This window comes from Bos indicus, chromosome 5, assembly GCF_029378745.1.
Source record: "Bos indicus isolate NIAB-ARS_2022 breed Sahiwal x Tharparkar chromosome 5, NIAB-ARS_B.indTharparkar_mat_pri_1.0, whole genome shotgun sequence".
Classification (NCBI taxonomy): domain Eukaryota; kingdom Metazoa; phylum Chordata; class Mammalia; order Artiodactyla; family Bovidae; genus Bos; species Bos indicus.
The window spans coordinates 76,035,114-76,057,300 of NC_091764.1; the positions used below are offsets into that span (position 1 = coordinate 76,035,114).

A 22,187-nucleotide genomic window follows, 5' to 3' on the forward strand; every position below is an offset into this window, starting at 1 on the left:
AAGAAAGTACACATTGAATATAAACGAGTTTTTGCATCCAAAGAAACTGAAAAGCAAAGAGAAGGAGGGGAAGGGAAAGCCCTCGTTTTTAGCAGAATGCCAACTAACAAATGTAGAAGAACCACAGCAGAATCATTAGGGATTCGAAGATAAAGGCAGCTATTACTTTAAACAGTGAAAACAGATTTTATTTGGTAACCACTGACAGTAAGGGAAAGAGCTGAACTCCATTCTGACTGGTACAGAGGGGACTGGGTCTTTCAAGAAGAGAATGGGGGTGGAGTGGGGAGGAGGCTCAACTGAAAAGTCACAGACAGTGGTCTGTAAATGTAATCAGCTGCGTCTGCTGCTGGCAGGGCTCCCAGAGAGGGTTCTGTCCCCACAGAGACTGGGGATAGAGGTCCACATCTCAGAGGTCCTTGAGACCTCTCAGGTCCTTGAGAAAGACACTCCTGAGTTGAAGGAGGTATGGATACATCTCCAAGGGACAGAAAGGATTCTCAGTTGTAAGCCTTTTTAAATAAATGCTCTGAGAAACTGGGGCATACCACCTGGTATCAGTTAGAACAGACAGTAAATTATTTTGACAGCCTTGAGGCTTTTTCAGGCAAGAACTCAAAAGAAGGCTGGGTGTCCCAAGGATGTGGCTTTGCTGCCAGAGGCTGAGGTTTGATCTCCTCTCTCTGCTCTGCCTCCTACCCCCCACCCCAGCCCCCACCCCTACCTCTACTCTTTTTTTAAAGCAAGCTTCTTTGTTCAGGGGTTTAGATGGAGTGTTTGTGTGCAGTTTTATAATTCTCATGAGTTAAAGAATATTTACATATTCTCAAAGCATCTCTCTTCAGATTACTCATTAAAAGGGGATTACCTTTACAGTGGAGAAATCTGGTGGGCATCCTCTTAACCTGGGATGGATGTTATCATCACCAAGAGCAAGACCAATGGTCACTGGATGGCCTCTGACTAAAGGCACAGAGGATACATCATGTACATAGCATGGCTGTCAATCACGTGGAACCCAAATCCTATCAGTAGGAAACAAGCAGATAAACCCAAATTAAAGAACATTTTGGGAAACAAGAAGGATATACTTTTTTAAAAAGGCCAATATCATATAGGACAATAAAAAGTCAACTCCAGAGAAAAGGAATCTAAAGAGACATTAAAACTAGATGAAAAACCAGTGATTGATATTACTATAAACCTACCAGAATGGCTGAAACGAAAAATAGTGATAACACTAAGTGTTGGCAGATTTGCATGAAAACTGGATCACTTACATACTGCTGGTGGGGATGTAAAATGGTATAGTCACTCTGTAAAAGATTTTGACAATTTCTTTAAAAATTAAGCATGTATCATTATACTAGAAATTGTTCTTCTGGACATAATGCCAGGAAAATTAAAACTTAGGTCCACACAAAACTCCCATAAAGTTGTTAATAGTACCTTTGTTTGTAATAGAAACTGAAAATAACCCAGATATTCTACAACAGATGAATGGATAAACCAACTGTAGTCCACTAAAATAAAAAGATGCAAACTACTGATACATTCAACAACCTGGATGATTTTCTAGAGGGTTAAGCTAAGTGAAAAGGCCAATCTCCAAAGATTACGTGCTGTGTAAAATCAGATTGATTATATTGTTTGCAGCCAAAGATGGAGAAGCTCTATACAGTCAGCAAAAACAAGACCGGGAGCTGACTGTGCCTCAGATCATGAACTCCTTATTGCCAAATTCAGAATGAAATTGAAGAAAGTAGGAAAAACCACTAGACCATTTAGGTATGACCTAAATCAAATCCCTTATGATTATACAGTGGAAGTGAGAAATAGATTTAAGGGACTAGATCTGATAGTGTGCTTGAGGAACTATGGACGGAGGTTCATGGCATTGTACAAGAGACAGGGATCAAGACCATCCCCAAGGAAAAGAAATGCATAAAAGCAAAATGGCTGTCTGAAGAGGCCTTACAAATAGCTGTGAAAAGAAGAGAAGAGAAAAGCAAAGGAGAAAAGGAAAGATATACCCATTTGAATGCAGAGTTCCAAAGAATAGCAAGGAGAGATAAGAAAGCCTTCCTCAGTGATCAATGCAAAGAAAGAGAGGAAAACAATAGAATGGGAAAGACTAGAGATCTCTTCAAGAAAATTAGAGATACCAAGGGAACATTTTATGCAAAGATGGGCTCAATAAAGGACAGAAATGGTAGGGACCTAACAGAAGCAGAAAATATTAAGAAGAGGTGGCAAGAATACACAGAAGAACTGTACAAAAAAGATCTTCACAACCCAGATAATTATGATGGTGTGATCACTCACCTAGAGCCAGATATCCTGGAATGTGAAGTCAAGTGGGCCTTAGGAAGCATCACTATGGACAAAGCTAGTGGAGGTGATGGAATTCCAGTTGAGCTATTTCAAATCCTAAAAGCTGATGCTGTGAAAGTGCTGTACTCAATATGCCTGCAAATCTGGAAAACTCAGCAGTGGCCTCAGGACCGGAAAAGGTCAGTTTTTATTCCAATCCTAAAGAAAGGAAATGCCAAAGAATGCTCAAACTACTGCACAATTGCACTCATCTCACATGTTAGCAAAGTAATGCTCAAAATTCTCCAAGCCAGGCTTCAACAGTATGTGAACTGTGGACTTCCAGATGTTCAAACTGGATTTAGAAAAGGCAGAGGAACCAGAGATCAAATTGCCAACATCTGTTGGATCATCGAAAAAGCAAGAGCTCCAAAAAACCATCTACTTCTGTTTTATTGACTATGCCAAAGCCTTTGACTGTGTGGATCACCACAAACTGTGGAAAATTCTTTAACAGATGGGAATATCACACCACCTGACCTGCCTACTGAGAAATCTGTATGCAGGTCAAGAAGCAACAGTTAGAACTGGATGTGGAACAACAGACTGGTTCCAAATTGGGAAAGGAGTACAGCAGGGCTGTATGTTGTCACCCTGCTTATTTAACTTATATGCAGAGTACATCATGAGAAACGCTAGACTGGATGAAGCACAAGCTGGAATCAAGATTGCTGGGAAAAATATCAATAACCTCAGATATGTTGATGACAGAAAGCGAAGAACTAAAGAGTCTAGTGATAAAAGTGAAAGAGGAGAGTGAAAAAGTTGGCTTAAAGCTCAAAATTCAGAAAACTAAGATCATGACATCTGGTCCCATCACTTCAAAGCAGATAGATGGGGAAAAAGTAAAAACAGTGACAGACTTTATTTCTTTGTGCTCCCAAATCACTGCAGATGGTGATTGCAGCCTTGAAATTAAAAGACGCTTGCTCCTTGGAAGAAAAGTTGTGACCAATCTAGACAGCTTATTCAAAAGCAGAGACATTACTTTGCCAACAAAGGTCCATCTAGTCAAGGCTATGGTTTTTCCAGTAGTCATGTATGGATGTGAGAGTTGGACTATAAAGAAAGCTGAGCGCTGATGAATTTATGCTTTTGAAGGGTGGTATTGGAGAAGACTCAGAGTCACTTGGACAGCAAGGAGATCCAACTAGTCCGTCCTAAAGGAAATCAGTCCTGAATGTTCATTGGAAGGACTGATGCTGAAGCTGAAACTCCAGTACTTTGGCCACCTGATGCGAAGAACTGACTCATTGTGAAAAGACCCTGATGCTGGGAAAGATTGAAGGTGTGAGGAGAATGGTGTGTTGGTTGGATGGCATCACTGAGTCAATGGACATGAGTTTGAGTAAACTCCGGGAGTTGGTGATGGACAGGCAGTCCATAGGTTGGCAAAGAGTCGGACACAACTGAGCAACTGAGCAAGTTGTCCATTTGTCCTTGAACCTTAACTTCTCTGCATGCCCATCTGGTGAGCCCCTAGTTTCAGCGACCTGTCATTTCATATGAAGGGATGGCAGTGGGAATTAGGGTTAAGACCCTCTGGAATCCTGGCTTCACCCCTTGTAATCTTGTGACCTTAGTCAAGTCACTTGGCCTCTTTTTTTTTTAAGGTTTTTTTTTTTTTTTTTTGATGTTGGCCAATTTTACTGTGTTTTATCATTTCTGTTTTATGTTTTGGTGTTTTGGCCGTGAGGCATGTGGGATCTTAGCTCCCCAACCAGGGAGACCAGGGACCAAACCAGACCCCCTGCTTTGGAAGGGGAAATCTTAACCACTGGACCATCCGGGAAGTCCCACTTAGCCTCTCTGGAAATTAGTATTCTCGCCTATAAAACTGAAATAAAAATGGGGCCTCTACTAGGAACCTGTCATATAGACTGAATTAGGTTTAGAGCTTAGTAGGGAGCCTGGCATTTCTCAGGGACCCAGTGTACGTGAGGTGCTAAGGTGGAACAGTTCACTTTCTGTTCCCCACCAGCTCTGCGTCACAGCGGGTTCCCCGAACCAGCCCCCGTGCCGCCCCAGGGGTACCAGAGGACAGCGGGCTACGTCTTGCATCTATCTACCGTATGTCATCGAATCTACAAGCCATCCAATTTTAAGATACCCAATTTAAGAAATTACATCATTGCTTCAAGAAAGAAAAAAAAATGCTGTCACGTAATAACGAAATGCCAAACGACTGTAAAACACCTCCAAATGACTATGGAGATCTTAAAATGTCCAAACAAGAGCTTATTCTAGGAACCAGTTTAGGCCTTGTTCTGCAAACCGCGCGCAAGTTTAAACACGAAACCAACTGCGGAGGCACGGACTTCGAGCTCAGGAGCGCTTCCTCCGCTGAGTTTCGCTTTCAGTTCGCAGGAAACGAAAGCCTAGGGCCAGGGTAGGGGCGGGGACGGGGCGGGGACGAGGGTGTGGGCGGGGACAGAGGTGCTGGTGAAAGGGCGCCCGGTGAGCGGGGACCCAGAGGGCCAGAAGTAGGGGACCGAGGTGAGTAGGGAGGCGCGGGGACAGACGCGGGGACCGAAGTGGACGGACCGGGCGTCGCCCGCTGCGCCAGCCCCGCAGCCTCCTGGAGGGCCCCACACTGTGGCTGTACTTCCTCCGCATTCGACTTGGCAGCGCGGGTCTGACGCTTCGCGGCTCTTAAGGCAAGTTTGGTGGTACTTACTGGAAACTTTCTCTCTACGGAAGGTAAGGCGGGGCTCTGCTCATTGCCTCGTGGATACTGACAGAATTTATTTGGGTTCCGCGGATTATAATAATGGTCTGTATTCATTAATAGGTGTATTGGATCGATGCAGTTTTCCCACGCTGATGTACTGATTTAGACTTTTTGCATGACTTTAATTAAAGAAGAAATGGCAAAACTGTCGAAGCTTGTAAGAAAAATTCCAAAAAATGCAGACAAATCTGTGAGATAGAAATAAGGTTTCTTTTAATCGCTAACTCGCTATCATTTTTTTGGGTACCTTACCAGAAATTTTTATATGTACAACTCCAAAATTGCTCTGTAAGTTTGCTTTCCCCCCACCTAACAGTATATTATAGACATGTTTCTATGGCAAGAGATAGGGTAGGTCCACCTCATTTTAAAAACTGGTGAAAAATATGAGAGGTACGTCTTTCTGTTTAAACATTCCATGGACATTTAGGTTCTTTCCCGTTTTTACTGGTATGGATGATACAACAGTATCATTTATAGTCATAGTTGTGCAAAATATGAGCATATTTGTGGAGAGTTCCTATAAGTAGAATTGCTGGGTCAGTGGCATACAGACTGAGAAATTTTAAAGATTTTGTTAAATTGTGCAAATCAGAATATTTTAGTCTGAAGTTAGACCTTTAAACCTAAAACTCTATTCTATGACCCCTGAAAATCTGGACTTAAAGCGTTTTGAAAATTAAAGCAGAGCCTTCACTTTCATGCTTTACGGCATTGAGGTAGCTATACTTTGAAATCGTTGAAATAGGGGCACATATTTAAATTATTTCTTTTTGGTGGCTCAGACAGTGAAGAATCTTCCTGCAATGCGGGAGACCTGGGTTTGATCCCTGGGTTGGGAAGATCCCCTGGAGAAGGAAATGGCAACCCACTCCAGTATTCTCACCTGGAGAATTCCATGGACCTAGGAACCTGGTGGGCTACAGTCCATAGTATCACAAAAGAGTCAGACATGACTGGGTCACAAAAGAGTCAGATATGACTGAGCGACTGACACATACTTTGCATTTGGTGTCACACTGTGAGGGTGAGGTGGGGGCTTCAGCCTGGACATTTAGGAGGTCTGCTGTGCTCATAGGAACCAGACAGGCCATCAGCTAACAGGTACACAGCTCCATCCTGGTTTTTGGATCTCTATCAAGGAACTGGAAAAAAAAGAAACTTAAATTTTTTTTTAACCAATAAAAATTCATTGCACAGTATAGATGCTTTTATATTAAATATGGTGATGAGCTTGCAAAGAGGTTTCATCTGGAGTGCTTCAGTCTGTGTGCCCAGTGCATTACCATTACTGGAGAAGCACACACAAACATGAAATATGAGATCTGAATCTGTTGCCATGATGGGTTTGATTTGGACTGTGAGGCTTGCATCACATTCCAGGCATGTAGGTTTTGTTCCTCTTTGGGCATTTAAGGACGGATTTGGTTTTCCTTGCAGAGAGTCTAGTAGTGAGTGAAGAGCCCAGTTAGAGCCCCGGGCCAGCCCAGGTTTCCTACATTGGGTCTTACGCTGTTTCTCTGAAGTCTCCGGTTGTTTCTGTGGCAACAATGGTGCCTAGTCTAAGCCAGCTGTTTCTGTCCTCCACATCTCCCATTTATAAGCGTGAAACTTTTAGGAAGAGTGAGTTAAGTTAGTTTTGTTCTTTGGAACCTAAAATTTTATTAAATAGGAGACTATTTTTCAGAGCAATTTTAGGTTCACAGCAAAATTGAGTACACAGAGTTCCTATATACCTCCTGCCCCTCCAGCCTCCTCCACTGTAAACAGTTTGTTACAATTTATGAACATAGGTCGTTATCATCCAAAGTCTGTGCTTTACATTAGGGTTCATTGTTCTGTGCATTCTATGAATTTTGACAAATGTATAATGGCGTGTATCCACCATGTGTCAGACAGAATAGGAATAGTCTCACTGCCCTAAGAATCCTGTGTTGGAGCCCATTTTTCAGTCAGGCATTGAGTTTGAAAATTCAGCATCGTTAAAATATTCCTCAAAATATATCCATTCTCCTTTCCCCCGTCACCACTTGCTTAGCTCACTTTCCCCATCCTTCTCAGATCTTTAAGTTTCGCTTTCTTTTGCCCCACCTACCTGTCTCCTCTGTGACTAGCTCTGAAGTTTCCCTCCTCTCTCTCTTGCTCTTTGGGATCTGGCCTCTCACCTCTCCAGATGATACCTCCACTGGGTTTTACTGTCTTATTTTCAAGGTCTGGCAGACTGCAAAGTAATGTCTCTGGAAAACAGGCTGATCCCTTCCTACTGTTTCATCAGATTTCCTTCGATGTGGTCTCAAAGTCCTAGGTTTTGCTCATGGAATTGTCAACCGCCATCATTTCTCTGTCAGTTTAACTTTCCTAGGCTGATCCTCATAAGGGGAACAACTGTTTATGACTATTGAAAATATTTACTAAGAAAAGAGAGAGTGTTATCTGAGCCATTTAACATGAGCCTGTTAATTATGCCACTTATATTTAGCATTTTCTGAGTTTATTATGTTCTCCTCCCTTCACCTTTTATAAAAGGATTGAGAAAAAATTGTAAAACTTCTCATTCCTAATTCACTAATTTTTTGGATCTTAGAATAGAAACACTATTGCTAAGAAGGACTCCCTTAAAAGATTTTAAATCTATGCCTTATATGATTTATTGCTTGTTTAAAATCATATTAATTGTAAGAAATCAAGAGAAATAATTCAGGGAAAGACAAAAATGATTTGTAACCAATTGGAATTACCCTTTAATGACATTTTTGATATATTTTGTCTCAGTCTTTTTTTCTCTATGTGTGTAGTTATGTTTTATAAAATTGAATTCATACTATGTAATTTGTAAAATAAAGAAAATAGGCTGTAAAAATGAATTTTGGTGAACAGTCTTCACATAGATCTTTGTATGGATCTCTATTTCTTGAAGCCAGAGTCCTGGAGCAGAGTCATGTTAACCAGTAGTCTTTCAGCTAAAAGTATCAGGAACCCATTTCAGGCTAATTTTAAAAAGAGCAGAGGGGATTCTGAGTGGAGACCTCTGGGGGCAGGCATCTGGAGGCTGGGTTGGTCCAGGGCCTCAGCTGGCCGTCTTGGGACTTTGTCTTCTTCTCCGTCTCTTAGTTCTGTTACCTGTCATTGGCCCTTTTCCTTGGCTGGGGTTTTTTCTTCCTGTAGTGGGAAAGATGGTCTGATTTACAATCTTCTGGCCTAAAATCTCATCTAAGAAGTCTAAAGGCTGATTATTATCAGTCCTGATTGGGTTGTGTGACCATTGCAGAAACAGCCACCGTGAGCCCTGTGAGGCCAGGCCTCTGAGCCAGGCAGTGGGTGTGGGCTCCACCCAGTCTTCATAGTCTGAAAGTTGAGAGAGTTTTTGTAAAGAAAAAGTGAGTCTGCTACCAAAAAGTGGGGTACTGGGCTGCAGAAATGACAGCTGTCCACTGGAGTCGTTTTTGAGGTGTGGTGCGCATTGCCAAGTGTGCGCCCAGGCTGACTGTGGTTGTCCACTCCCCGTGGCCATGTGTGGATGAGGAGCTGCTGCTCTGCACCTCGTCTGTGTCTGCCCAGGTGACACTATGAGATCTTCACTGCTGACGCCTTAAATGGAAATAAAGCAGCCGGGAAATCATGCCCCTTTAGGGAGAGCAATACTGGAACTGAACTGAAAACAGTCTTCATGAAATGACTTGAAGGTAGCTGGTCTGCACGCACACCTCTGTGCCGGTGGTCAGCCCCCTGAAGCCTGAACTTGGTCAGTGCTTGTCCAGAATAGCCTCTCAGCCTTAATGCGACCGTAGGCGCATTCACTCGGGAATCTTGTCAAAATGCAGATTCCAGTCCTGCCTCTTTAACAGACTTCAGGTGGTACGTACGCCACTGGTCCAGAGACCTGCCTTTCTAGTGACAAGATGTTAGATAAGTGGTCGCCAGTATTTTAGCAAAACGAAAGAAAACCTCCCCTTCAGATAAGAATCATACTCTCAATATCCATTAATTGAGAAAACACATTGGAAATTACTACATATTCAGAAAAGCTTTTACACCTTTTGGCAGAACACTAAAGGACTGAATGTTAAACTCAATGTTTGATTACAGGTGAGGCCATCTGCCTCTCGCCTGTGCTGAAATGCACTCCAATTTCAGTATATTGCTGGGGTTGAAGAACGGGAGGATCTTATAGCTGGTGTCCCCTGAGAAGCGTTTGGATTCTCAACAAGGCTTTTAGTGTGGCTACTTCTTCAGTACTTTCCAGTGAACAAACTGCAGGTGCTAAGTTCTGCAAACTACAGCATTAGGGCGTATTTGTGTGAGTGTGTGTGTTATTGTTTGAGTAGCCTTTTAATCACATAGTGTCTGCTATTCAGTAGTGTTTGAACATCTTACAGTAAGTTTGTGACAAAACCATTCCAAAATCTCTGATGAAGGATGGCGAAACTGTCTCGTTGTCTTTCTCTGACCAGGATTTCTTGTTGCATTCTTCTGTGCTATAGTTACCTCCTGGACACATACTGAAGGGTGTGAACAAAACACTGTATGCCAGACCTGCCATATAATTTGTGGGTCCCCTAGTAAAGTAAGAACATGGGGCTCCTTATTAAACAGTTGTGAAGAATTTCAAGACTGCAACAAGGGAGCATTAAACCAAACCGGGCACTTCTGTGTGTGTCTTTGCAGCTACACAGGTTGTGTACTCATCAAGCCAGCCCTGACTATGTCTGTGACTGCCAAACCATTCATAGCCTTCACCTTGTTTGCTCCACTGTTGATGACAACTGTATGACTTTGACATTTAAAAAACTGGTTTTCCAGTCTATAAATATTCTTCAATCAAACTTTTTAGGAGAGAATCTGACTGGACTCACCATTAACCCATCATGCTGTTTAAAATAGGCTCTGGTTGTTTCTGCCTGTTCAGATGCTTGGTGTATATGATACAGAAGTAGCACATTTAAAATGATCACTGTTTATTTGATGTGTACAGCAGAATGTAATTCAGAAAATTTATTTCTAGAAACATATTTTCCAGAGCAGGTTGTCCTTAGGATTCATAGTTTAGGTAACTGTCAAAAGTCAAGCGTTTTATTTCCAACCATTGAATTGAGTAACCATCTAAAGTCATCATTCAGACAAGCGTTTTTAACCTCCACAAGTAGAACAGATCTTAAAAAGAGTGCTTGATTCATGTGTATAGTCTGATTTTTGAAGTTTGACAAGTGTGAACAAACTGTGTTTTTGGCATTTGGTTTCTTTTCAGATTTTTTAATATTGTTTCTTATACCTGGATTGAAAAATGATTTATTCTTGATTTTTTTGTAGATATTTTTGGAGTTTTTCCTCCTGATGATAACTGGTAAAACTGATGTTCTGGTTTAAATTCATCTACACAAGATTTGAAGTATTTGCAAAAAAAATAATTTGCAGATATGTTTTTTTTTTTCTTGAAAGACTCATGACTTAATTGGAATTACATAATTAAAATTTAAATACAATTCTTAGAGATTATTTTAATATGAGAAGTCTGACATACTGAACAATTTTGCAAAGTGTAGAATTGTTACAATCTAACTCTGTTATTCTAAATTACTTTAAAATTTAATAAAATTGCCTAACATAGCTTTGTAAATCAGCTATATTCCAATAAAAAATTTTCATAAAGTTGTAAGCCAAAAAAGATAAAATATTCTCTGTAAGCTATTTAGCAAACTTATTCACTCTCTTTACTACATGTATTTTCAATTTCTTTTCCTTTTTTAATATTTTAAGATAATTTTATGCATATAATTAGTGGTCCAAACCATTCACTGTTGCAGCATCTTTCTTTTGCAGTGAAAATTATGCTTTAATGTCTCAACATAGAAAGTATATGAGATTCTCTACCCTAAGCTGTGTGGATCATTTGCAACTGGATCTTCAGATATTAACAGTTAATCCAGGTGACCCCCCTTTTTTGTTACACTGGTCACCTGGGGGGTGACCACAATGACCATTCAATCATGTGCCAGTGCAGGGACACCAGGAGGGACACTGAGGTGGGCGTTTGGTGGTTGGGCTCTCAAAGGCTGAGGCCAAAGAGTGGATGGATCTTAGCTGAATAATAATAAAGTGAAGCCATGCTCTGGTACTTCCTACTCCATCTGAAAAATGGAAGTCTTCATACAGTGTTTAGCGTGCGTTTTGGATACGGTGCCACTTTCGTCCAGAGCTCTGTCTGTAGATGGGAATGACTGGTCTTTCTGTCAGATCTAGGGTTTGGTATTTTGTCTTTTACTATCTGTTCTTCAGTGTGTGCTCTGGTCTGCCTACTTGGTACTCTGCTCTGCAGTCTGTCTTCAGCCTTTGTCTACACGGTCATTCCCCTGCATCCCACTAGGTGGCAGGGCTGACACACCCACATGATTCGGCTTCTGCTTTTCTCGCTGGAGACAGAGCTCTGAGGGAATCTGCCTTTAAGGTTAGGGTTCTTCTTAATTAAATTAATTAAACTGAGTGTCTTTGGGAAAAATCCTGGGAGTGATCTGTGATTCAGATTTGTCAGCAGTAGGTCAGCTCTGTGTTCCCTGCTGGGCTATGCAATGTGAATGACTCCTTCATGCCCATGTCAGACCTGTGTCTTCATGCCTGTGTCTTGTCTCCTCAGACTACTGCCCTTGACTCCAAGTTCCAATTAATTCATTAGCTGCTGCTGCTGCTGCTGCTAAGTCGCTTCAGTCGTGTCCGACTCTATGCGACCCCATAGACGGCAGCCCACTAGGCTCCGTCGTCCCTGGGATTCTCCAGGCAAGAACACTGGAGTGGGTTGCCATTTCCTTCGCCAATGCATGAAAGTGAAAAGTGAAAATGAAGTTGCTCAGCCGTTTCCTACTCTTTGCGACCCCATGGACTGTAGCCTACCAGGCTCCTCTGTCCATGGGATTTTCCAGGCAAGAGTACTGGAGTCGGTTGCCATTGCCTTCTCCGATTCATTAGCTAGTGAATTATAAATAAATGTTTATGAACCCCTTTCCCCTAGCTGGAACATTACTGGCAAGTACATGCTTTCTGCTTGTCTCTTCCCTCTGCTTCCCTGTCAGAGGTAATGGCCTTTTTGATCATAGTTATCCATTTAAGAAGCTTTATCTCCTGTGCCCATTGATGCCTGAACAATGTAATATCTCATTTTCCTTGAGTTTGAATTACAAAAGAAATATTATATATTATCTTCTAAGAATTGTCTTTTGACTCAGCACTGTTTCTAAGATTTACCCTTTCCGGACATGTTCACTCAGGTGCAGCTAAGGAGTATAATTTCACTGTGTACATCTATTACAGCCCATGTACTCATTCTTCTGCCTTTGGGTCAAGTGCTTGGATTGTTTCCATGTTTTTGCTGTACAAACAGGACTGATGTGAACTTTCTTGTATATGTCTCCAGGGACGCACGTAAGAATTTCTCTTAAAAATTTTTGGGTCGAAGTTAAGTGAAACTAGATGATGCCAAATTGTTTTCCCAAGTGATTGTACCATTTTACACACCCCCCAAGTGGTGTGTAAGAGATTGTATTTATCTACATTCTTTCCAACACTTGGTTCAGTCACAAATTTTTTTGGCTGCACTGAGCCCTTGTTACTTGAACCGTGAACTTCCAGATGTTCAAACTGATTTTAGAAAAGGGAGAGGACCCAGAGATCAAATTGCCAACATCCACTGGATCATTAAAAAAGCAAGAGAGTTCCAGAAAAACATCTATTTCTGCTTTATTGACTCTGCCAAAGCCTTTGACTGTGTGGATCACAGTAAACTGTGGAAAATTCTGAAAGAGATGGGAATACCAGACCACCTGACCTGCCTCTTGAGAAACCTGTATGCAGGTCAGGAAGCAACAGTTAGAACTGGACATGGAACAACAGACTGGTTCCAAATAGGAAAAGGAGTACGTCAAAGCTGTCTATTGTCACCCTGCTTATTTAACTTATATGCAGAGTACATCATGAGAAATGCTGGGCTGGAGGAAGCACAAGCTGGAATCAAGACTGCCAGGAAAAATATCAATAACCTCAGATACGCAGATGACACCACCCTTATGGCAGAAAGTGAAGAAGAACTAAAGAGCCTCTTGATGAAAGTGAAAGAGGAAAGTGAAAAGGTTGGCTTAAAGCTCAACATTCAGAAAACTAAGATTATGGCATCCAGTCTCATCACTTCATGGCAAATAGACGGGGAAACAGTGGAAGTAGTGGCTGACTTTATTATTCTGGGCTCCAAAATCATTGCAGATGGTGATTACAGCTGTAAAATAAAAGATGCTTACTCCTTGGAAGAAAAGTTATGACCAACTTAGACAGCATATTAAAAAGCAGAGACATTACTTTGCCAACTACGGTCCATCTAGTCAAGGCTATGGTTTTTCCATTTGTCATGTATGGATGTAAGAGTTGGACTATAAAGAAAGCTGAGCACCGAAGAATTGATGCTTTTGAACTGTGGTGTTGGAGAAGACTCTTGAGAGTCCCTTGGACTGCAAGGAGATCCAACCAGTCCATCCTAAAGGAGGTCAGTCCTGAGTGTTCATTGGAAGGACTGATGTTGAAGCTGAAACTCCAATACTTTGGCCACCTAATGTGAAAAGCTGACTCATTTGAAAAGACCCTGATGCTGGGAAAGACTGAGGGCAGGAGGAGAAGGGAACCCACAGAGGATGAGATGGTTGGATGGCATCATCGACTCGATGGACGTGGGTTTGGGTGGACTCCGGGAGTTGGTGATGGACAGGGAGGCCAGGCGTGCTGCGGTTCATGGGGTCGCAAAGAGTCGGACACGACTGAGCGCCTGAACTGAGCCCTTGTTGTGGTGCACACAGGCTTTCTCTAGTTGTGGAGTGCTGGCTCTAGAGCACGGGCTCAGTAGTTGTGTCATATGGGCTTAGTTGTCCTGTGGCGTGGGGGATCTTCCCTGACCAGAGATTGAACCTGTGTCCCCTGCATTGGAAGGTATATTCTTAACCACTGGACCACCAGGGAAGTCCCCAGAATTCTTAACCGATGCCAGTTTAACAGTGTAAAATGGTATCTCATTATGGTCAAGGTTTGCAGTTCCCTGACCACTAGTGACCACTTAACTTTTTATAAAACTTCAAATTCTGAAACTCTACATTTTTTCCAGTCCTGACTTAGATTCAGCTATGCAGATTTGCTCAGAGTCCTTTGCACACTCTTCCCACATGCTCCTCCCCCAACCATTGGGCTTCTTTGCACATCACCTGCCTTGTCCCAAGGTGTCCTTTATTTTAAACCATACCCTTTCCTTCATAATAAACTCAGATCCAGACCCACTTTTCCCACAAAACTTGCCCTTGTGAACATCAGGGAATTTAGGTCACTTCATTTAAACACTGAGTCCTAATAGGCCTCTCAGCCAGTGGCTAAAGTGCAGATGGGTGCAAGGCGTTTAGCTACGTTTATTAATAACCTTAGGGGGAGTTCCATGGTGGTCCAGTGGTTAAGACTCTGTGTTCCCCATGAAGGGGCCTGGGTTCAATCCTGGCTGGGGAACTAGATCCTGTCCACTGCAACTAAGAGATCCCTCATGCTACAGCTAAGATCCAGCACAGCCAAATAAATGTTTAAAAGCAAACCCTTAACTTTGTACACTGTGACCTTGTAATTATATTTCTAAGAATCTCTCCCAAATACTGATTTAGCGACTGGTTGTATCTGATGGTCAGGTAAGTTAGAAAGCCACAGACTTATTTGCATCAGGATAGGGAAATGATGGTCATGAGTTTGCGCAAACTCTGCAAGATACAGAACAGGGAAGTCTGGTGTGCTGCAGTCCATAGTGTCACAAAGAGTTGGACACGACTGAGTGACTGAACGACAACAAGGGGAATAATTGAGCAAACAGTATGGGTTGTGGCCTCAGCTTAGACTCTGGGCAGGCCTGAGCCCTGAGCTGCCGGCAAAGCTGAAGCCCTATCAGCAGAACTCCATGAGATGAAAAGGCAGGAGGCAGTGGGAGGCCTGGGCGTAGATCCCACTTCCGTATCAAGTCTGCTTGTAGACACAAGGGAACCTTTGTGCATGGATCGCTGTGTTGGGCAGTGCCCTGCAGACACCTGTGTGCACTCTGGGAAGGTACAGACAGGGTACGGTGCTTGGGACCTGTTCTGAGACTCCTGAGATTCCAAGTATACCTGGAGAGGATGCACAGGTAGCTGAAGTCTGTGCTGTCTGGAGGAAGTGGGTTCTGGTTCACGTGACCTTGTTTACAGCTGTGGTTTTGTTGTATCTGTGACCTTTGGTTTGACTGAGGAAAAATCAGATAGGTAGAGAAAGGTTTTATACCTAAAGATATTCCCTGTATTTTTTTTTTTTTTAAGTAATGGTAAATAATTGAAAACAACCAGATTATTCCACAGTGTTTGTTGCTATATTAGGAATCATTGTGAAATGGTTGATAATGTACTGCTTTTTCTATCTCATGTTACAAGAATTTTCCCAAGTCATTTTAAGCACTTTACAAATTTTCTTGTGTGCTGATATAGCAACAAAATTACAGGCCTCTGTCAGTGACCCGTGACCACAGAAGGGGAAAAGGAGAAAGCCCAGGGCAGAAAAGAATGTGTGATAAAGTTTATTATGTGACTGTGCACACATGGGCGTGGTGTTTGGGTTCCCAAGGACATTTACCAGTCAGTGCTGGCTGAGTGTCGGCATTTCTTGGTGGAGCCTGTTGAGAAGAAGAGTATATACTGTGTGTGTGTGTGTGTGTGTGTGTGTGTTGTCTAAGAAAACTCAATAGACTGAGGACCTGCTATTGACTTGCTCCTCCGTTGATGGTGTCATCCCAGCTGAGATGATCGTGGGAGAGGTGTGCTGGGGAGCACCCTTGGGAAGACACCAGGGCGGGGGGCAGGGAGAAGTGAACACAGCAGGCTGGGCAAAGAGGGGACTCGAACTGCCAGACTCTGCAACAGAAGCCTCAGCTGATCCTAAGGGGAACTCGGGACTGGGTGACCCTTCAGAGCTATCACACCTTCAGGCAGGTGGTAAGGCCGTCATGCCCCTCATTGTCCAACCCCTGGAGAGGGACTGGGCCAGCTGTCTTCACTGGGATGAATTCCTCGGGGGCCTCAGTGGGGGGCTGTTGACCACCAACACCTGTCGGCCTGGGGAAGGGCTTCTGCCCTTCCAGAGTCTGGGTGTCGCCACCTCCCACCACAGGCAATATAGCTGTTCCCACATCAGGGTACAATGAGCCAGGTATCCGGATGGTCCTTGTACCGCACCCGTGGGGCGTCAACAGCACCCTGGCTTCCCCGCTGAGGAACCAGGACAGGCTTCCTCCGGTCCAGCATGCAGACAGCCTTCGGGCAGTGGCACTGATGGCCTCCAGCGATGGTTTGGGCCTGGGATTGAGCAACAGGGAGACCCAGGTGTATGGCCTGGACCCTTGGTGAATGTGGAGCCGTTTGCCTGAATAGAGAGCCCGGAGGTAGGGGGAGAGGTTGTGGCCATGGGTCCTGATGAGGAGACAGTGGGGATGAGGGACCACAGGGATGGTGCTCGCCGAGTTGTCGATTTTCGCCCTATAGCTTTGTGGCTGGTCTCCCCAGACACTGACCCTCTAAGACTGACTGTTAGAAGTCAAAACTGGTCACACAGATGTTCTTCCTCTTCACAGAGGGCCTCCCAAGGCCAGCTCATGAGCGCTCTTCTGGGAAGTGAGGTCTAGCTGTCCTGAAGACGCCTGCAGCAGCTGTCAGTCCAGGGACCTTGGAGCAACCACTGATGGGTACGTGCCGGGACCCCTGCCGGTCCTGGCTGTCTGCACGTTTCTCTGCAGAGCCCATTGAGAAGGACGAGGCAGAGGAAGCCCAAGCCCACCAGCCAAGACCCCGCTTCTGCTCTTTTGTCTGCATAGAAACGCTTTGCTTGTCCACTGGACCCTGAAGCCGTGGAGCCGTGTGGTCCATGAGGCCTGCTCTCTTGTGCCTCCACTTTGGCAGCTGTGCAGTGGGGACTGTTGAGCTCCTGAGCACATAGGCTTGTTGGGAAAAATGGGGACCACTTTAATCCCGCACACCTGGGGCTTCTGCTGAGTGGGGAGTGGACATCTGTGGCCCTGCTGGACCAGATTCCTGGTTCTTGTTGCCCTAGCATGTATACCAGAGCCCTTTCCCCAGGAACTCTGAGAAAGTGGACTCCCTTCCTCTTAAATGACACACCTTGTAGGGCCTGCTGAGCACAGGGTGGGTGGGAGAGGGGAGGTTGGTGGTTAGTGGGTCAGAGAAATGCTCTCTTGGTTTTCCCACATCCACGGAAGTTCCCGGTAGCTTGCAGCCTCTTGAAGTAAGTTCAGATGAGGTGGGTCCCCCAAGCTTTCTCTTGATTTCCTCCCACCGTGTGGTAGGGCCTGGGTAGGGTGTTTGCACCAGGGTCTGGAATAGGTTGTCTGGGAGGGTGTTCTTGGCCCTGACCCCGTGGATGCCCACTGTGGCCCAGCGCTGTGGGGCAGCTGCCGGGCAGGGCTCCGAGCTCCCCCAGATGCTGTCTGTAGTCTTCTCTTCCTCTGCTCTTACTGCTGCACTGTTACCAGTTTGACAGCGAATGATGCCCCTCGTTGTGGCGTGTCTCTTTCCTGGACGGTGGAGACTTTGGCTGCTGTTTCACTTTTCAGAGGCTGGTGTTTCTCTTTCGTTTCCAATTTGTTTGCAACCTCCTTAGTGAATTCTTTGTGCCCCTGGGAGTCCTTTGTAGGATTTCACGTCCTCATGAGGGCCGAGAAGAATGTTTGGTGTTTGTTGAGTTCCATGGAGGGCCTTTCTCTCAGTGTCTTCCCTCTGCTCCTTGCAGGCCCGGTCGGTTTACACAACATTGGACAGACATGCTGTCTTAACTCCCTGATCCAGGTGCTTGTTAGAAATGTGGGATTTGCCAAGATACTGAAGAGGTAAGACCATTGTTAAGGCAGATAAATGTGTGTATTGTTTTTTGTTTTTGTTTATTCTGTTATTCAGTTATTTGGACTTTGAGAAGTCTTCTTTCAAAAGCTGCCAGAGAAGAGATCTTGTTTTGTACAATCTGAACTATACATTGTAATCATCTAGGAAGTTTAAAAAAATGTGAAATGCTGATCCCACTCCAGATATTTGGTTTCACTTGGGATCTGCATGGGTTTCTAGGGTGGGGCCCAAGATGGGTACTTTCCAGAAAACTCCCCAGATGATTCTAAAATGCAGCCAGACTGAGAACCACTGATTTGGTTAAAAGGAAGTTGGGGTAGTATCAGTAGGCGGGTCCATGAGTCTGTTGACTTTTCTCAAACAGCACACACACACACACACACACACACACATACACACACAGAGTATATATACACACAGTACACACACTGTGAAAACCCTTCTTTTCAGTGGGTTCTGCCAAGAAGTGTTGAGGCTCAGCCAGCAGTGACTGAGTGGAACACCATGCCAATGTGTGCATATTCACATAATACACCTTATCGCTCATTCTTTTCTGCCTTGAGCTTTCTCCTTTTCCCGTTTCATGGACACGGGAGGTTGCCTGTAATTAAATCATTGCCAGAATACACTGACGTTCCTTCCCGTGTCCTTCCCAGGACTAGACCTTACTTGCTGTTTCCCTTTGAAGGACTTCAGGCTGGGTGTGTGCTGAGGACCGAGGACCTACTGCTCTTGCCCTTCATCTTGGTGTGATTCTCGTGCAGGGTGGGGAGAGGGTGCCCCGTCTCGAGAGGATGCTCTATAGCTGATTTGCTGACATGGCCGTCCTCAGCCTTGTCTGTACATTTTAGTCATCCGGGAAATAAAAATTTTGATAAATGCGCCCCGCCCCCAGAAATCCTGATGTGGTCCATCTGCGGAGTGGCCCGGACATGGAGATTTTTGAAAGTTCTCCCAGGTGACTCTAGTGTGGCCCTGGTGTTGAGAACAGTGGGGACAGGGAGGTTTGTGGCTCTTCTCACCCGGCAGGATAACGGTGCCAGGCGGAGCTGAGGAGCAGAGGAGGAGTGTCCCCTTCCAGCTGCTCTTGCTGCTGGAGAAGATGCAGGACAGCCGGAAGAAGGCGGTGCAGCCCACAGAGCTGGCCTACTGTCTGCAGAAGTACAACATTCCGAGTAAGACGGTCCTCCTGCTCTGGCTCCTGGCCTGGTGCTCTGAGGGGAAGGGGAGCTCTTGGAGGGGTGAGGGGGAGGGAGCAGAAGAGAGGAGAGTGGAGGAAATGAGGGGCCTCATGGCCCTTGAGTGCACAGGAAGGAAACCCTCCTTGTGTTGGACGCCTGTGTGTGTATCTGAAATACCTTAAACAACCCTCATCTCGCAGGGACAGCATTTATTTCGTTATTCATGTTTTACTTTCGTACTCACTCTTTTCCTGCCTCTCAGTGGAGTAAGTCAGCCTAGGAGTCTCCTCAAAGCTGGTTCAGCTGCAGGTAAAGCATCCTAAAGAAATAGAATACAGGATTCGTAAGGAGAAACCATGTTCTACGAAAGGAAACTCTTAAATAGCTTAGTTTTTTTTTTTTTTAAACAGACTCAAATGAAATATTCATCACATACTATAAATTTAGTCATTTAAAAGTATACAATTCAGAGGTTTTTAGGATTTCACAAAGCTGTGGAATTATCATCACAGTCTAAATTTAGCAAATTTTTATCATCTCCCCAAAGAAATCCTCTACCTGTTAATAATTGCTTACCATCCTCCTTTGTCTTCTTCCAGGTTTCCCACATCTAGCTTTTAGATCTAGACCTGTGTTTCTCTTAGAGTTAAATTTTGTGAATGGTGTGAGGTAGGGGTCCAGCTTCGTTCTTTTGTACGTGGTATCCAGTTGTTTCAGCGCCACGTGTTGAAGGTACTCCTCTCTTGCTCAGTTGGTCTAGTTTCTTTCCTTATTCCAGTGAGCATCCTCTCACTTCAGCCTGGCAAACTCCTCTCAGCCATCCTTGTGAGGCAGGCCTGGTGGTGATGATCTCTTAGCTTTTCTCTGTCTGGGAAAGCCTGTGTCTCTCCTTCATTTCTGAAGGACAGCGTTCCCGGATAACGTTCTGTTTATCAGCAGTTTCTCCTTTCATCCCTTTGTATATACCTTCCTACTTTCTCATGGTCTGTAAGGTTTGTGCTGAGAATGTACTGATACCTTATGAAGCGGGTTCCCTTGGGGTGATAGGCTTCTTTTCTCATATGGCTTTTAAGATCTCTTTGATTAAAAAAAAATTATTTTTGGTTGCTCTGGGTCTTTGTTGCTTTGCGTGGGCCTTTTTTCTAGTTTGGGGGAGTGGAGGCTACTTTTCCTTGCAGCGTGTGGGCTTCTCATTGTGGTGGCTTCTCTTGTTGCGGAGCACTGGCTCTGGGGCACGTGGGCTCGGCAACTGCAGCTCCCAGGCTCTGTCGCACAGGCTCAATGCTGTAGCCCATGGGCTTAGTTGCTCTGTGACTTGTGAGATCTTCCCAGACCAGCGATTGAACCTGAGTCCTATCCACTGCACCATCAGGAGTTCCTGTCTCTGACTTTTGACAGTATTATGATGTTTCTTAGAGAACAGTTAGTTGAGAGGAATATGTTTGGGAACCAACAAGCTTCCTGAACTTCAATGTCTGAATGTCTCCCCGGATTTGGGATGTCCCAGCCACTGTTTCTTGAGATAAGTTTTCTACCCTTTCCGTTCTCATCTTCTGGGACTCCATCAAAGTGTAGGTTGTTTCCATGCATTGTAAGTTAGGTCGTGGATTTGAGATCTTTCTTGTTTTTTTAACATAAGCATTTGTAGTCTGAATTTTTCCTCCAGCTTTGCTTTCACTGCAGCCCATAAATTTTGGTATGTTGTGTTTTTATTTTCATTTGTCTCTCAATATTCTCATTTTTTTCTGTTACACAACACAGTGATTAAGTATTTCTACACATTTCAAAATGAACACCATAGGTCTAATTACCATTGGTTACCATGCAAAGATATTACATAACTATTAACTCGGTTCCCCACACTGTACATTTAATACCTGTGCTTCACTTATTTTGCAACTGGAAGTTTGTGCCTCTTAATCTCCCTCACATATTTCTGTCCTCTCTCCGATTCACACTGGAGACTGCTCAGGTTCCTTTTTCGTTGTTATTCAGTCACTCAGTCATATCTGATTCTTTTGAGACCCCATGGAGTGTAGCATACCAGGCTTCCCTGTCCTTCAGTATCTCCCAGAGTTTGCTCAAACTCATGTCCATTGAGTTGATGATGCCATCCAACCATCTCATCCTCTGTGGCCCCCTTCTCCTCCTCCTCTCAATCTTTCCCAGCATCAGGGTCTTTTCCAATGAGTCAGCTCTTTGCATCAGGTGGCTCCATTATTGGAGCTTCAGCTTCAGCATCAGCCCTTCCAATTAGGTTGTTTGTTTTCTTAGTGTTGAGTTTGAAGAGTTTTTTTGTATATTTTGTATCTTCTTAAAATATCTCTTTTGTAAATATTTTCTGTCAATCTGTAGTTTGCTTTCTCATGCTCCTGACAGAGCAGAAATTGTTAATTTTAATGAAGTCCAGCTTATCAGTTCTTTATTTTATTGATTATACCTTGCTGTCATATCTAAAAAATAATCACCAAACCCAAGGCCATGTAGATTTAGTCTTATATTGTCTTAAGGAGTTTTATTTACAGTTTTGCATTTTAAATTTAGGTCTGTTATCTATTTTGTTCATTTTCTTCTTTTTTAGGATATAAGGTCTGTGTCCAGATTGGTTTTTTTCATGTGAATGTTCAGGTATTTGAGCAACATTTGGTGAAAACGCTGGTTTCCATCGTGAAAGAGCAGTGGACAATTGTTTCAGTCAATTCAGTCGTTCAGTCACATCTGACTCTCTGTGACCCCATGGACTGCAGCATGCCAGGCTTCCCTATCCATAACCAACCCTCGGAGCTTGCTTAAGCTCACGTCCATCAAGTCGATGATGCCATCCAACCATCTTATCCTCTGTCTTTCCCTTTTCCTCCTGTCTTCAGTCTTTCCCAAGACCTTTCAATCTTTTGACATTGTTTATTTTGATGTATTTTGGGCTCTTTCTATTTTTCTATTCTTTTGTAATACCACTTTGTCTTGATAACT

General features: G+C 43.9%; 1 protein-coding gene across 8 annotated transcripts in view; it reads left to right on the top strand.

The window, feature by feature from the left end:
- Positions 1-4,804: 4,804 nt before the first annotated feature.
- Positions 4,805-22,187, top strand: part of USP18 (ubiquitin specific peptidase 18) — a 35,622-nt gene continuing 18,239 nt past the window's right edge. For 6 of the 8 annotated variants that reach the window (XM_070789797.1, XM_070789798.1, XM_019961352.2 and 3 more), the window contains exons 1-4: positions 4,805-5,030; positions 16,755-16,865; positions 17,927-18,023; positions 19,066-19,211. In XM_070789797.1, coding sequence (XP_070645898.1) covers positions 16,862-16,865; positions 17,927-18,023; positions 19,066-19,211 — 247 coding nt within the window. In that variant the 5' untranslated portion in view covers positions 4,805-5,030; positions 16,755-16,861. Of the gene's footprint in view, positions 5,074-16,754; positions 16,866-17,926; positions 18,024-19,065; positions 19,212-22,187 lie in introns of all 8 variants that reach the window. The other 2 variants (XM_019961353.2, XM_019961354.2) reach the window with 2 other exon arrangements.